The sequence below is a fragment of the Neophocaena asiaeorientalis genome, unplaced genomic scaffold (genome assembly GCF_003031525.2).
Source record: "Neophocaena asiaeorientalis asiaeorientalis breed wild unplaced genomic scaffold, Neophocaena_asiaeorientalis_V1.1 scaffold409, whole genome shotgun sequence".
In the NCBI taxonomy this organism is placed as follows: domain Eukaryota; kingdom Metazoa; phylum Chordata; class Mammalia; order Artiodactyla; family Phocoenidae; genus Neophocaena; species Neophocaena asiaeorientalis.
In genome coordinates this window covers 695,793-711,515 of record NW_020175208.1, presented here as the reverse complement: position 1 = coordinate 711,515, position 15,723 = coordinate 695,793, and the positions used below count along the sequence as shown (strand labels likewise).

General features: G+C 48.0%; 2 protein-coding genes and 1 non-coding gene across 3 annotated transcripts in view; 1 reads left to right on the top strand and 2 right to left on the bottom strand.

Annotated features, from left to right (window-relative positions):
• The window catches only part of SACM1L (SAC1 like phosphatidylinositide phosphatase), a 57,219-nt gene extending 55,976 nt beyond the window's left edge, over positions 1 to 1,243 (bottom strand). The window contains exon 1 of the mRNA XM_024765256.1: positions 1,113 to 1,243. Coding sequence (XP_024621024.1) covers positions 1,113 to 1,144 — 32 coding nt within the window. The 5' untranslated portion in view covers positions 1,145 to 1,243. The remainder of the gene's footprint in view (positions 1 to 1,112) is intronic.
• Positions 1,244 to 1,551: 308 nt separating this feature from the next.
• On the top strand, positions 1,552 to 1,624 carry TRNAR-ACG (transfer RNA arginine (anticodon ACG)). Its single transcript has one exon. It is a non-coding gene; the product is annotated as a tRNA-Arg (tRNA).
• Positions 1,625 to 4,967: 3,343 nt separating this feature from the next.
• The window catches only part of LIMD1 (LIM domain containing 1), a 70,053-nt gene continuing 59,297 nt past the window's right edge, over positions 4,968 to 15,723 (bottom strand). The window contains exons 3-8 of the mRNA XM_024765275.1: positions 14,995 to 15,062; positions 12,404 to 12,466; positions 11,378 to 11,508; positions 10,711 to 10,762; positions 10,129 to 10,197; positions 4,968 to 8,972 (exon numbers count right to left, since the gene is read on the bottom strand). Coding sequence (XP_024621043.1) covers positions 8,835 to 8,972; positions 10,129 to 10,197; positions 10,711 to 10,762; positions 11,378 to 11,508; positions 12,404 to 12,466; positions 14,995 to 15,062 — 521 coding nt within the window. The 3' untranslated portion in view covers positions 4,968 to 8,834. The remainder of the gene's footprint in view (positions 8,973 to 10,128; positions 10,198 to 10,710; positions 10,763 to 11,377; positions 11,509 to 12,403; positions 12,467 to 14,994; positions 15,063 to 15,723) is intronic.

Below are 15,723 nucleotides of genomic sequence, written 5' to 3'. Positions count from 1 at the left end.
TAACTTTTAACTGAACCTTCCAGAAAGTTAAGTGAGCTTGAGGTTCTGGGGAGCATAGGAAATGCCGAAACCACATCTTGATGTCCTCATATCCTTGTATAGGAAATGCGATAACTGTGCCTAAGTCCCAAGATGTTTTAACTTATTTAGGGATAGATAAGCTTCTCAATAATCACATCTGCTGCTGCTGCCAAAGACTTTGAGATGTGGTCACTGGATTTTCAGTCTAGAGGTAAAGCATTAAACACAAAGTGAGTAGAACAAAGTTATTCACAGACAAGAAAAGCATAGGGGCTGATAGTAATGCTAAGGGAAATACATGTTTTTGCTTTTGTTTTAAACCCAGGACGAACCCCAAACCCTACAAATACCTAATTTACAACTCTAACAACCAGAGCCTATTTCTCAGAGCCTCAAGAGCTTGGCTTTACCGAAAAGTCAATTTACAGGGCCAAAATTCTCGACAGTAGCCCCTGACTGTCCACGTGGACTTAACAATCTTCTTTATGCTTGGGCGGTATAATATGGCGGTATAATATTTAAAGACAAGTAAACCTTTTAGGACCTTAAGAGTACTGACTGTACTTTAAATTTTTCATGCATCCTCAAGACCGGTCACGAAGGCTTCAATGCCCAGATAAAGGTTTATCCATTTGTGTGTGGCCTCTAACATGCTGCTATGGGTCCATGAAATAAAAAAAAACTTCTCGTTTTCTCTCCTAAGCAATAAGGATAAATTTAGCCGCCACCTCTCCAAACAATAAAAAATAAAATAAAGTGGGGAGGAGCGTGCCCCGAAGGGCTGCATCCAAACGGCGAGCCGGGCTCGCCGGAAGACGGTGCGCAGCTTCGGTCCCTTGCCGTGGGCTCTGAGGCCGAGTTGAGCGGAGAAAAGCTGGCGGGACAGCCGCTCCCGGGCCTGTGGCAACTCGGGCGCGGCGCCGCGAGCGGCCGCGCCCGGCAAGTAAGGCGAGGAGCGCGCGGGGTTCCCACACCCGGCCCGCAGCCCCGGAACTCAAGAAGCCTCCCCGCTGCCGGCGGCCCACACCTGCCGCCCCACCCGCCGCCCCGCAGACCCCTTCGGGCAACGGCTTCCGGCCCGCGGAACTCACAGCTTCAGCCGCTCGTAGGTTGTTGCCGCCATCCTGCACCACGGCCTCCTCCCTGCTCTTTCCACCCGCCCCGCCACCTCGAATACAGCGAAACCGGTCACCCTGGCACGGCGGCCGCAACGCCCCGCCTCGTCCCACCTCCTCTCCCTGCCCGGCCGGGCTGCTCCCGAACGGGAGGCGACCGTGGACAAACTTAGCGCGCGCGCTATAGAACGCTAAAGGCGCAGTCCGATGCGGTGGATGGGAGTGCGCCGAAGAGCGCCGTGACGTCACCGCTGCGGATTGGCGGAGCGCGTGGTGGGGAAAAGGCGGAGCCTTGGGAGCTGTGGACTAGCGCCGTGACGCCCGGTGCAGGGGCGAAGCGCAGCGCTAGTGTCGGGGAGCCTGTTGTAGCTGCGTAAGGCGTGATCTATGCTACAGTGCTATTTTTGCTAGTGCGGGGCCAGTGGCGCAATGGATAACGCGTCTGACTACGGATCAGAAGATTCTAGGTTCGACTCCTGGCTGGCTCGAGGTGTGCTTTTTAGCTACAACTGGGTTTGATGTTACAGGACGTCCTTAGGACTCTGGTGTGAAGGTTAAATATCTTGAATTTTAACGCTACTGTGCACGAAATGTCATCTTTTAAGCTGTGTTTGGAAGCCGGAGTTGTGTGAGGTGGTTTGTAAACTGCAAAGCGTCCTAATTAATGATGCCCACGAGGAGACTCTGTAAATGGGTTACATGTGGGAAAACACACCTAGAATGGTGGTAGTTTGCAGTAGGGGGGGCGTGCTGTGGCCCGAGGTTAGCTAGCGGATGACACAAAAGCGCATTTAAGGCAGCAGTTCTGGCCCTTTTTCCCGTGGAGCAGAACCCCTACGGTGACGTAAAAAGCGGCACGGTCCCAGTTTACCGGGATCTGGTGAGCTCTGGGTCTAACCTGTCCCGGAGACGCGAACGCTGCAGTGCGGCTGCGCGCGTTAGAGGGGGTCCGCAAAGTGATCGGAGTCTGCAGCCCTGTCCCTTGAGAGCTCCTGGTCCCCAGTGAATCGGCAAACCTTAGCACATGGGTGTTTTTGCAGTACGAAGACCCCAGGTAATCTAGTATTATATATTACCCCTCATTCTATTGGCGCCTGGGTGGAAGACCTGAGAAGGACCAAAAGGTCTGTGGCGGAAAGCGGAGTCAAACCTGAAAAGTGGCGGAAACATCCGACACTGTCCATAACTAATCATTCAGTCGATCAATTAATCTCTCCAATATAACGTTTTTTCCTCCTGAACAAATTACAGGAAACTTGTAAAATACAGAAAAGTACTGGGAATCAAAAAAACGCAAATTCCCATCCCGAGATAATTATTATTAACGTCATAATCCCCGCCCCCGCCGTCATTACTATTAACGTCATAATTTTTTTTCCTTATGGACTTTTACTTTTCTTCCACACTTTTTAATATAAACCTACACACGTATTTTTTCCAAATTTGGGGTTTTGTCACAAATGTCTTTGTGTTCTCATTTTGTCTCCTTAGCTTTGGGTCTGAGATTTATGGTCATTAAACATTCTTTGAAGATAACCCATAAAAAAACTAGATATTTTAAACATTACCCTCTTTGTTGGGAATCTGGGTTGTTGTCGGTTTAACACTTTTTTTAAAAATAATGCTATGTTGAATTATTTCTGATACCTTATAAATTTTTAGATGTTGAATGATCAGAGAGACATTTTTAAGGTCCATTTCATGGACTTTGGCATATATTTTCAAGTTGCCTGCCAAAAAATTTAAAGAAATACACATTTACATCAATAGCATCAGTTTCCTTGCATGCTAACACTGAGTATTATAAATTTCATTATGATTTTTTTGCACTTTTCTTAACTGAGAAACAGAACTTCCTTTTACTTATATTACTTGATGTATATATTTTCTCTTGATATATGTACTCATTTTCTTCTTATAGATTTAAACTTTTAAATATATTAAGGATATTAATTCTTCAGCTATCGAACGCATTGCAATTTTTAGCTTATCTTTTATATTTTCCTTTTCCTTATAATATTTTTGAACCTCAAGTAATTTTCACTTTTATATATTCCAGTTTACCAATATTTACCCTATGGTTTCTTCTGTTGCTCTTTTCAAATTGTGTTTGTATCGTTTTGTCCATGTACTTTAACCCATTTGTAATTTATTTTGTTAGTTGTCCCAATGGAAAGATCAAGTAAGTCTTAAAACCTGTGACTATTATTGAAAAATTAAGAGCTCTAAGCTCGTTACTTGGACTAATTCAGTCAATTCCACAATAGTCCTGTAAGGTAAGTTCAGTTGTTATCCCCATTTTTACAGATGAGGGAACTAAATTTGCTTACGTTCACTGAGCAGTTTGGTAGTGGAGCCTGAGTTAGAACTTGAATCCAGGCTTTTGACCCCAAAGCCACCCTGCCCGACGGCTTATTGTGCACCAGAGGGTTGACCACGTGAGTCGACTCAGGGCTATTCCCTGTCTGGGTATAGATGGCAATCACATACCTTGGCTCCTCACCCCTTCTCCCATGCTAGTTAGCAATCGGGAGACCTCATCTCTAGTCCTGGGCACACCCTGGCCCAGACATTTCCCCTGACTACATCTTCATCCCTTGTAGCATCAGGGAGGGTCATAGAAAAACAGCAGCCTACATTTGTAAAAATCGGAATAGCCACTCTCTCATTGCTTGCCCCTTCCCTCTGCAAGTCCTGCCTTCCTGTATGTGGTTGCCTTAACTCTAGAGGGTCACTCACCTCTGGAATTCTTTGGTCATAACCTCATTAGAAAAAACAGTAACATACACAAAAGGGAAGGAGACAAAACGACCACCGTTTTGAGCATGACCTGAAAAGTCTCAATAATAAGGTCCCAGGTGAAGAAACTGGATGCTTGAAAGACTGAAAGACGATTCTCTAAGCGTCTCTCACATTCCTACACACCTTGTGAGGGAGGCACTGCCTTACTTCCAGACTACCTTTTCAAGGATGTTTGAGTAGTAAACAGACTTGGATGGAAGAGATAGTGTCTCTCTCTGGAGCAAAAGTCAGGCAGGTTTACTGCCCATTTATAAAAGATTGTGGTTCTCTAAGCTTGGGTTTCCTCTTGTAACACAGCCCACCGCATATGCAGGTATCACCTGGCCCCCTTCACGGGGCCCTGTAGGAACTGGAGCTCAGGCAACTAGTGCAAAGGCTTACAGTGTGAAATGCTACTGCTGCAACTGTGAGTAATAAAGTGTCCTTTGTCTCTGACCCAGGAGTCTTATAACTTCTGCCAGGATCCACAAAACCATGGCATGCTAGCTTATTAGCTTGCCAGTAGGATAAAATCTGAGACCCTACACAGTTTCAACGCCCGAATATTTCTTTAAGAATCCAGAGCTCTCAGACATAAAAAAGAATGAAATAATGCCATTTGCAGCTACATGGATGGACCTAGAGATTATCATACTAAGTGAAGTAAGGCAGAAATGACAAATATCATATGATATCACTTTTAAGTGGAATCTGAAATATGACACAAATGAACTCATCTACGAAACAGAAACAGACTCACAGACATAGTGAACAGACTTGTGGTTGCCAAGGGGCAAGGGGGCGGGGGAGAGTTGTACTGGGAGTTTGGGATTAGCAGACGCAAACTATTACATACAGAATGGATAAACAACAAGGTCCTACTGTATAGCACAGGGAACTATATTCAATGTCCTGTGATCAACCATAATGGAAAAGAAAAAGAAAAAAAAAGAATCGAGAGCTCTAAAAGACCAAATCCCGTTAGCAAAAAGCCCCATCTGCTTACTGCATACACACAAAAGCAGACCCAGTAAACATGATTATGTTGGAGATCACTTTAATAGTCTACAAATTAAGGCAGTTTTATTGTCATGATATTTGGAATAATTTTATAGTAACAGTAAATTTTTGAATAATTTTATAGTTAACAATATTTTGAATAATTTTATGGTAACAATATTCTGAATAATTTTATAGTAACAGTAAAATTTTGAATAATTTTACAGGAACAATATTTTGAATCAACTAAAGTAAAAGAAGAGACACAGGGGAAAATAATTTCCCTGCAGAGTGAAATTTTCATACACTAGATAGAAATTTCCCATGTCTGTCCAGTTCTGGCTCAGAACAATTGATAGCTAACACATCTTCCTCATCTTTTTCCTACTGCTTTTAAAAGTTACTTCCAATAGTAACTGGGAAATTAGGACTCATTCCTGGCACAAAGGAGAATACAAAGCACTTGGTTTCCTGGTCGACGGTTTTAACAAGTGCATCAAGCAACAATGGTTTGGGGTCAAGTCTTGCACACATTCTTTGCAAGGGCACTAGCAGCCATCATAGCTCTCATACTTTCACACATGTGGGAAACGGCACACAAAAACAGCCTGCAAAGGAGTGTGAATTCCAGATCATTCTCTCAAATTCTAACATTTCTGTTTTTCATCTTGGGTAACTCAAGTCCACGGAAACAAGGTGATGGCAGCACTTGAAAGCAATCAGAACTCCTTGGTAATCCCACCGGCCACCCAGGACTCAGTGGCACAACCTCAGTGGACTCAGCCGAAAGAGGCTTTCGCTCAAGCACTAACCACGGAGAAATGGAAAGCCCTGCCGCCACGTGCAGGCAATGACCCAACAGGACTCAATGCCCTTCTGTGTGAAAAATGAACAAATCACTCTCTACTCAACCGCAGATGGGAGGATAATGTCAGAGAGAGAGGATCCTGCTATGACAGGCCAAACTGCATTTCTGACTTTTCTCAGATCACTCAGGCCGTTTTTGAATGACCCTAGCTCGGCGGGGTGAAAAATGACAAGAAAAAACTAGAGGGCAAAGTGAGGCAAGGGAGAAGGCTGGAGGCTGGCTTTGGCATCTGGAATCAGGCCATAATTCTTGTTTATCTAAAGTCCAAGAATCATCTAGGGAACTCAAGGCTATCTGCTCTACCTTTTAAAACAAACTTATTCATCCCGGTCTACGAAGTGCTTGTGTGTTCTTTCTACATGCCTAGAAATACAACCCCATTATAGCTCTATTTGGCTAATAATTTATAGAAAGTTTAAAATACCAGGTAAGTGGGCATCTATTCATGGTTTTTTTGCAAGGGCCTGAGGAGGAGACAAAACCGGTAGGAGATTCCTACCCATTACCCTCTCCAGGGACACTGACAGTAAGAGAAGTTGCTGCTCAGATTTTGAGGTTGTCTAGAAATTCTCTTATTGTTCTTCTTCAGCAGTATAAAATATTTGCTGAGATATCAAAATTGCCTCAATCAAGGACACTTTAAAAATTTCATTTAAAAAGTGAATCAGATTTTTAAACTACAGTTATGCCCTGAACAACTTAAGGGTTAATCCTCATATAACTTATAGTCGGCCGTCCGTAACCGTGGTCCCTCTGCAGCGTGGATTCAACCAACCACAGATCTCGTGTAGTACTGACTGCAGTATTTACTACTGAAAATTATCCACATATAAATGGACCCATGCAGTTCAAACCCGTGCTGTTCAAGGGTCAGCTGTTACCAATTTGCAAACAAACCCCTGCTACTTCTGATGTGGCTCCAAGGCAATTTTCTTTCCTCTGCTTGACTTGACAGTGGAGCAAAGGTGTGTCATCAAGGCCAGAAATAATCCTAGGTTGGCAGAGACAGGTTGAGACATACTGGCTGGCTCCATCTGCCCACCAGCCTTGCCAAGGCTGAGCTGGATGGTGTGCTGGGAAGGGAGGGGGGACCCCAGGGTTCACCTCCCCAGCCCCCTGGATTTTTAGCCCTCCTATAAACATTCATGGGTTTTTAGGAGGCTCAGCCTGTGAAAAGGAACCAATAGAATCACACAGCTTGGGTTGAAGTGACATCTGGCCAAAGGATTCCAGCAGAATGAATTTAACAAAAATGGAAAAGACAATCCATGGTGCCATTTCTGTGCTTCTTACAGGCAACTGCTACCAAAGGAGTCAAAGCATGGCTTAGAGGCTAAGAACTGGGCCCAGTGAATAGTCTGTGAGTCCCTGTGCCTTTGGGTTCCACTGACGCCCTCCGAGGCCCCAGCCACCCAATCCCTTCCCTCTGGATGTGAGGTAAGGCGGCAGAGAGCAGATGCTCCCAGCCTGGCTGGCAGTGGTGAGATGGCCCCTGCCCTCCTGCGACAAGGCCCAGGGTCCCTCCCCATGGGCTGAGAAGCCAAATGCCAGCCAACCTTTTTCTCACACTTTCTTCTCATTGAAATACCCAGGGGTATTGACCTCTGGCCTCAGGAGTGTGACACACAGGGCACATTTTGCCTCTTCAGTGCAGAGGTGGCCTTGAAATCCTGCCAGCAGGTGGCCCTCCCTTAGCCCTTGCCATCCCGGGGAGCCAGCATGATGAAATGCGTAAGGCAGGAGCACCCAGTGTCAATGAGATCTATTCCCAGCTGAACTTTACTTAAATTACAGTGCCCTGACCCACTGGTCTGACCTGGGCGAAGCCAGAGGTTCCTAACACACACTGGCTGAGTCCAGGGTGATGGCCAAATTCCTCCTTAATCTGAAGCTCTTATCTGTGAGGTATTTTTTGTGTGTGGGAGACTGAAAGTAGAGGGAAACAATTTTTACAGAAAGAAAAAGAAAAAAAAAAAAAAACAGACAAAAGCGGTGTACCTTATACTGGTTTCTTCAAGCATAATGCCTGAATTGGCAAGAGAGGAACCTGTGAAATGAATATCATAACTTATGCTCAGGCACTCTCTCCCAGGCTGGCTTTGAGATCTTACACACAAAAACTCTCCTCATTAATAAGGGGTCAGGTCTCAGTATGTGGGCACACTTCCCCAAAGTCCATTGTTAAAGAAGCGAAAATAGGCATAAGAGGATCCCCACGAAAGATCCCGAGACCAGCCTTTGCAGGGGGAACTCTGAAGTCCCAGATTCTTGAGAGCTCCAGAGGAAAAAAAGCACAACAGGCGGGCAAAAGAGGCCTGGCGCCTGCACCAAGTTCTCATCCCAAAGCACACTTTCCTAGAACAGGATCAATCCTCCATCAGGCCGCCAGCTGCCTTTAAAGGAGTGAAGATTTCCAGGGGCACACAGAATGCTATTAGGCTACAAGGAGAAAACCCCATCTCACTTATTTCAAACCTTGGCTCTGCTTTACCAAGTGAATTCTTCCTAAGATACAAAGCACACATCAGAGCATCCCTCTTGCAATGATGCAATTAAAATTTGCAGCCATTCTACAGAAGAACTGAAGCTCTGGAGTGGAAGGAAATCTTAAATTATGGTGTGTGTGGGGCGGGGGAGGGGCTGGGAGGGGGTGTTTGGGTGCAGGTATTTTCCGAAGGGGAGGGAAAGGATTGAACATATCGGCAGCTGAAATCTCTCTTCAGTGCAAACCTTTCCCACTGAAGTGTGAACTCTTCCCAGAGGGGACAGGTTCATTCAGTCACACTAATGAGATCTCCTGTCACATGCCACGCGCTTGCTGGGGTTTCTTCCTGAGTAATCTGATGAGGGTGTGGCAGCAGTGAAAGGCACTTGGAAAATACATAATCCCAGACCAGCAGGGATCCCCTCCCTGTTTAAAGGAAAGGCACCTGCCTCCCCTCCACTCCCCCAATCCCAATCCGTCCCCAGGGGTGACAGGAATTAACCAGCGGACTCCTCATGGTGCAACCCTGGCTCCTCCCCACCGTGAGGTCTGCAGAAGGCTCTGGCTAGAAGTGGTGCTGGTGAAGGGCTGTGGATGAGTGACCCTTCTCCAGCCTCTTGATGTGGCAGGAGTGACAGAACAGGTGGTCCTCCAGGGGGTAGCAGCGGTGACCATCTTCATCATTGAGCTCCAGACCGCAGTCCTGGGGTGAGGCAAAAATATCCAGTGGTGACGAAACAAAACAAAACAGACTGCAAGAGTGACACAAAGGCCACACACAGTCCCGTACAACCAGCAGAGGGCGCTGTGTGATTCTTTCCGGGCAGAAAAACATGCCGGTGCGGAGACACGCAGCTCCAGCCCAGTGAGGGTCTGGACTGTACTGTCCAACACTGGCCACATGAAACTCTCCGGCACTTGGAATGGGGCTGGTCAGAAATGAGATGTCATGTCAGTGCAAACACACACACCAGATTTCCAAAACTTAGGACAGAAAAACGATATAAAATATCTCAGGAAAATTTTTTTCTCTCGACTGCATGTAGAGGCGATAACGTTTTGGATATATTGGGTTGAATAAAAGCACAGTTGAGCAAGTGTCTTTACCTTTTTTTCCAGCACCTGGGGTACCAACCAACAGTGATTCCCACCTATTTCTTCAATGCTGGCAGTGGGATCAAGCTATATGTCACCCACACTCATTGTTCTCCCTACCCACAGCATCACAAAATAAATCTCCTTCCTTGGGTGAATCCACTTAATTCTGGTTGAAATTCCACAAGCGCTTAACGCGTTTGCACCCTTCACAACCTCTGGCTCTCCTGACAGTCATGGGGCACCAGTGACTCCTTCAGCCTGGGGTGTGACACAACAGAGAAGGGACAGATGGGCCCCACCTGCCTTTACACCAACCAGTGACATGCCTGTTTCCAAGGGGGGTTTCTTCATGATTTTCAGGGCTCGGTTGAGAAAGGGGTTCCCGGCAGATAGAACAGACTACAAGCTGGAGGGGAGGGAGTCTGTTCCTCAAATCACACACCAGCCTGACAATCTGGCCCCCCAAAAGGACCTGAAACCCACACTCCCCGTGACCCTCCCACTCTGTGGCTTCAGGGAGAGCAGCTGTGACCGGCTCAGGACTTGGTGGTCACAAACATGGAGAAAACAGTAAAGACTTTTATGCATCTTCTCCAACCTCCCTCCCCCCACCACCAACCAAATCAGGCTTCACCCCACTTCTTCTGTCAGCTCTGGAGGGCAGCCCCTTGCCCACATCCTGTCTCCATCAACCCACGATGCTTTCCTCTTGGACTTCTAGGATGGGTTTTGGGGGCCTTCTAGGGCAGGGAGGGGCCTACCTCACAGTGGTAACACTCCACGTGGTAGTCTCTGTCCATGGACACGACTCGGATGGTCTCATCTGAGCCCTGGACCAAAGGAAAGCAAGAACCAGAGGCTATATGGGGGGCCATCGGACTCCGCTGCCAGGAGGGTGGGGGAGGGTTCTGGGGCAGCAAGTAGGTGGCCTTAGGAGAAGTGCAGGAATCAGTAGTGGATACTAACACCAGCAGAAAAAAGGACACATATAGTAGATGAGAGGAACCGAGAGGGATGCAGTTCTACCATCTGGAATGTCAGAGTCAACAGTGAAAAAACCACCTACTTGGTCTTGTTCATCTGCTCATCTAATCTGGGAGTCAGTATCAAGTCAGAGAATTTGACCCAATTACAGGGACAAACAGGGCATAAGAAGGACACTGGGCTAGGGAAGGCAGCTAATGAGAAACGGGCTTCTTGGTGAAGACACCATTTATCTCAGAGTTGAGATTTTAGAAGTATTTTTACAAAGGTATAAGGACAGGACACAGATCTTGTAAATGACCCAGGGAAATATTCATCTCTTGGAAGACCCCAGGAGCAGAATTGAAAAAGCATCTTACCTCAGGTGGAAGGATGGGAAGGCCACAGGCTGCACACTTGGGGGCCAACACCCTGGCGGGAGAAGCAAAGAAGCAGTGAAGGGCATATTGAGGTGTTTCGGGGAGACTTGTGCCTGGAGCCTTCCTCGCTGGCCCGGCCCTGCCTCCCACCCATCACTCTTCACGTGAATCCCTCTAGTTCGTCTATAAAGACAGACCTGGCACACTCCTGGGACTATTGCTTCGGGATTGTTCCTCAGAGGTAACAAGCGCATTTGCCCCCTCTCACTCTGCTAGGGCTGGAGGCTGACCTGTTTACGCCCCTCATGGTGCCTCATACAGGCCCAGGCAAACTGAGGGTGGTGGAGACCAGCCCTGAATCAGGGCCTTTTGAAGTCTGGTAAGGCTGGAGCCACAGGGCTTGGCACATTCCTCCAGAGGCCTAGTCAGGAATCTGATTATAGGTTTTTTGGTCCTGTTTTCCCAGTAAATGTAATTCTTTAACCAGTTCCTGTCTGCACGGGCATCCGCTGACCCCCGAGGCCCGTGCTACACCCCTCAAAACCATTGCACATTCGCTGCACTGTCGACAACAGTGCAAGCAGCCTGCAGACGTGCCTCAGCAGGTCCCCACCCTCCACCCTGCTGAGTTTCAGCCAGTGTGGCTTACCCGAGTGGCTCTCCTTACTTGTGGTAATCCCGGACACAGTAGATCTTGTTCTCTGAGTCCACAGTGAAGGGTACCCCGTCCAAACACTCATTACAGATGACACAGCGGAAGCAGCCGGGGTGGTAGGACTTCCCCAGGGCCTGAAGGATCTGGGGGTGCCAAGGAAGAGGTTAGGACTCAGCTGGGATTATAGGGAAGGAAGTGCCAGTGGAAGGGAGAGACACATCAGGCTGAGGGTCCATATGAGCAACTGCCACCCTCATCCCAGTTTCCCTTGGACCAAGTCAAGCAATGATGGGGGCAGGAAAGGCTAACCTAGTTACAGGTATAAATAGGAGGAAAGCAAATGGTATCCTTCTCCTGCACTTCACAAACCTCCAGAAGGGAGGGTTCTCGATCAAAAAGCATGATTCTCTGCAGGAAATGATGCAAAGCAGGGCCATGAAAGGCTCCACCTCAGATTTGGGAAGCAGCAAATACATTGAAAGATTAAAGGAAACTCCACAAGGAAATGGAAGAGCTTGGGAAAAACCTCTTAACTTCTCTCTCCTGGGTGCCCCTACTAAGCAGCTTTGACTCTGTAGCGTGATAATCCAGAAGCCCGTGACTCGGCCCCGGATTATCTCAAATCCAATTGTAAGTAAAGCCTCTTTGTTGCTGCTGCTTTTAAACACAACGAGGAGAAAGCCCCATGCACCCTCTTCCTCTCGGCATCATTTGATCTGGATGTGACTGATACCTGGAACTGTAAGAGGCCATCCTGAAACCAGAACAGAGCCTAGATGCGGAGGGTGGGAGAGAGAAGAGAGGGAAAGAACGTCCTGTCTACGGTGGTGTCAGTGAGTCACCAAATTGAGTCACCAAATTAACTCACCATGCGGGTGCTACTACAGTAAGCAAGCAAGCATGGGGTCTTCTTTTAATAAAACCAGATGTAGCCACAAATCAAGGTAGGAAACACTGTTCTCAATTATTAATTTCTTTTTTCTCTGAATGCCTCCCCCTCCCACCATGCTATTATCTTGTTCGGCTGACCCTACTCACCATGTCCATGATCAGATGTCCACAAAGAAAACACCTGTCAGCAGACTGCTGGAAACCAGAGTACTGCGGTGGAAAGAGAAAAGAAAGTTAAACCCAGGCGGGGCAGAGGAATCTTGCTACTTCCCCGCCAGTCATGAGGAACACAAGGAATTTCTCAGAAAGATGTGTCACTCTACACAGGATCTGTCATGACCCCGGGGACAACAGTGTGATGAATCACGGAATATCCTCTGCCACAAAAGCCATTACAAATGTTAATACCACTCGCCTTCAACAGCTGCACCCAGGCGCCCATGACATGCCAGGCTCTGCATAAGGGGCTGCGCAGAGAGAGGCGTCAGTCTCTCATCCGGTGGTTCTCAAAACAGAGTTCCCTGGCGTCACCTGGAAACTTGTCAGATGCGCAAATTCTTCAGCTCCACCCCAGACCTACTAAACTGGAAACTCAGGGGGTGGGGCCTAGCCCTCGTGAGTTTTCACAAGCCCTTCAGGGTTTTCTGATGCACACTCAAGTTTGAGACCATCACTCGAATTTTCAAAACAATTCTTCAAAACAAAAACAAAAAAAACAACAACAAAAAACACAATTCTTCAAGGTATATATTACACCGTTTCTCAAATGGAAGCAAAGGGAAGCTCTGAAAGGTTAACTGACCTTCTCATGGTCACACAGCCTGCAAGGGGTAACGACGGGATTCAAATTCAAGTCTGGGTCTGATTTAAAAGCCAATGCCTTTTACAATTAGCTTCAAAGAAACTGGATAAACATTATTTACCTTACCTTACCAAAACACACACACACACACACACACACACACACACAGCTCTAGTCTTGAAAGAAACGAGGAACTCACCTCAGAAAACAGACTAGATACTACACGCTGGAAGATACTAGAAGCTTAAATATTGCAAACACAACTTAATAAGGGAAATGTAATGGAAAGGAAGGTGGAAAAGAAAAGGGAAATTTTCTGCAACTCTACACCACGTAGTGTGGGGTTTTGCTGCCCAGCACTTCCTCCTGATTCTAGGGGTAACAGTTCTTTATTTTCTTTGGGGATCCAGCCCCATTCCCCATCCTGTGGTCCTGTGATTCCCGTGGGGCTGACCCCATGATGGGTTCCAAGGCAAGGCACTGGCTCAGACCTGGCCAATCAGAGCCTCACAGTCGTCCAGCACCCAAGACTTTGCCCAGGGGTGGGCACCTGGCCCACCAAGAGCCCATGAGACTCCAGAAGCAGGACAGGCACTTGGCCCATCAGATGTGAAACTGGGAGACAGTCAACTCTGGTGTGCCACCATCTGACTATCAAACACACAGCGCCGGAGACTGAAGTGAACATGTGGAGGAAGTGATTCCTGAGGGCACGCAGGAAGCAATTTCCTTGGGTTTGCTTGGCGGTTGCCGGCAAACACGAGTCATAATGAGTCAACCCACACATCCCCAGAGAAGCTGGCCCCGAGCCAGCTCTGGGTCTCACGTTGGTGGTCCCACTGACCGGTCGGCGCTCCATGCCTGGCACTGTGTTAGGGTCTGAAGGTGTAAAGGTGAAGCAGCAGGTTCCTCCCTCCCTAGGAAGTTACGGTCAAGCCAGGGAAAGACGTGTAAACAGACACGAGGTGCTCTGACCACTGGCAAGCCCGGGGCAGCAGCACACAGGAGGGGAGATCCACTGCGAGGCGGGGGAACGTGAGGGCCGTCGGGCGATCTGGGCAAACGAAGGATGAAGACATTCCAAGCAGGGGACCCAGTGCAAGCCAAGGCACACAGGATGGGGCCATGGCGTGCAGAGAACCGCAAGCCTCAGAGTGAGTGAGATGGGAGGCTGCCCAGACCACGGAGAGCTCCTGCGCATGCTCTGAACCCTGGATCCCGGGCCCGGGCAGTGACGCAGCACAGCAGCGAGGGGCCGGCGGAGCCATGCTGACGTCACGAGCCACACAGGCCTGGGGAGGACGCGGTGGCACCAGGCCCAATGCTTGGCCACACTCTAGGAGAGATAGGAAATCGGAGGGCTAGAGGAGGAACCTAGGACACTGTTCTCAGAGATAAGGTCCCAGGCAAGGGGACTTTTCTGCTTCAGGTGACTCTCAAGTACAGTGGGAGGGGCTGGCGGATGGGCTGGGGACAACCCTGGGGACTGTCTGATGGGCAGGGAGATTGTGAACAGCTGGCCTCAGAGGCGCCTACATGGCCGGAGTTCAGACGTGGGAGTCACTGGCACATGGACAGACTTTCAGTGCGTGGGAGAGGCAGGCAGGATGAGAAGTAAGGGGGCCCAGGTCCCAGAGAGTTAAGAGCTGGGTGGAGAAGGCAGAAATGGGCAAAGCACAAGAGGACACGCTGAGCAACCCCCAAGTCCCTGAAAAGCACAAAGCTCTGCAGTTTGTCATTTGCCTGGGAACGTGGGCCACCCCATGCTTCTGCAGAAGGAAAGTCAGGACACCTTTCTCCAGCAGTGCAGCTTGCAGATGGCACTAGGGACCGCAGAGAGAAACCACCTTCTTCTGCTTAGCCCAGCTTCTCTGCACGCTCCCCGCCTGACTCAGGGCAGGACTGAAAGGAGGGGAAGCTTGGGTGACAAACTCACCAGGAAGTCTTCCTCACAAAACACTTTGCCGTTGACAAAATAAAAGGCTTTTCCTCTCAGCTTCCGGCCTAAGGAAAAAACACAAAGGCAGGGTAAACAGAAAATGTTAATATGCAGTGAGAAAAGAAAGGCAAAATCTTTTAAAGCAGAAATAATAATAATGCAAAATAATCATGCAAAAAATGCCAATTATCGATAACATTTTCTGGTTCCTGAAAGCTGCTGTGGTCCTTGGTAACAGGTAGACTCAGGCCAGAAGACAGGGTTCCCTGGTGGTTGCTGCCTGGCAGACTGACTTGGGAATCATCCTACACCCACTTCTCGCACCTCCTCTCTGCTGAGAAAGAAGCCAGCAAGACACTGGGTGACAAGATGGCAGAGGCATCCACATGTGGGGATACCAGGCAACAGTCTCCTGTGACGCTGCCGTCTCCCACAGACACTGGGCATCATCACCTTTGACATATTCTCCAGGGGATGCTGGTGACAACCTATCAGGAAATTCCTATAAATTGGTGAGCTCTTATCTTCCTTACTTTCACATCTTTTTTCATCTGAACGACAGAAAACACACACTGTTGAAAAAATGATGATTTTTCCTATTTTCTCTTGATCTCAGTGGGGTGGGTGGAAGTGGGAAAAATTCAAAGCACCTTGACTCTTTAGATGTACCTTTAGTTTCCATAGAGCTAGGACACTGACAAGAATAGCACACTGTATCAATTCCTT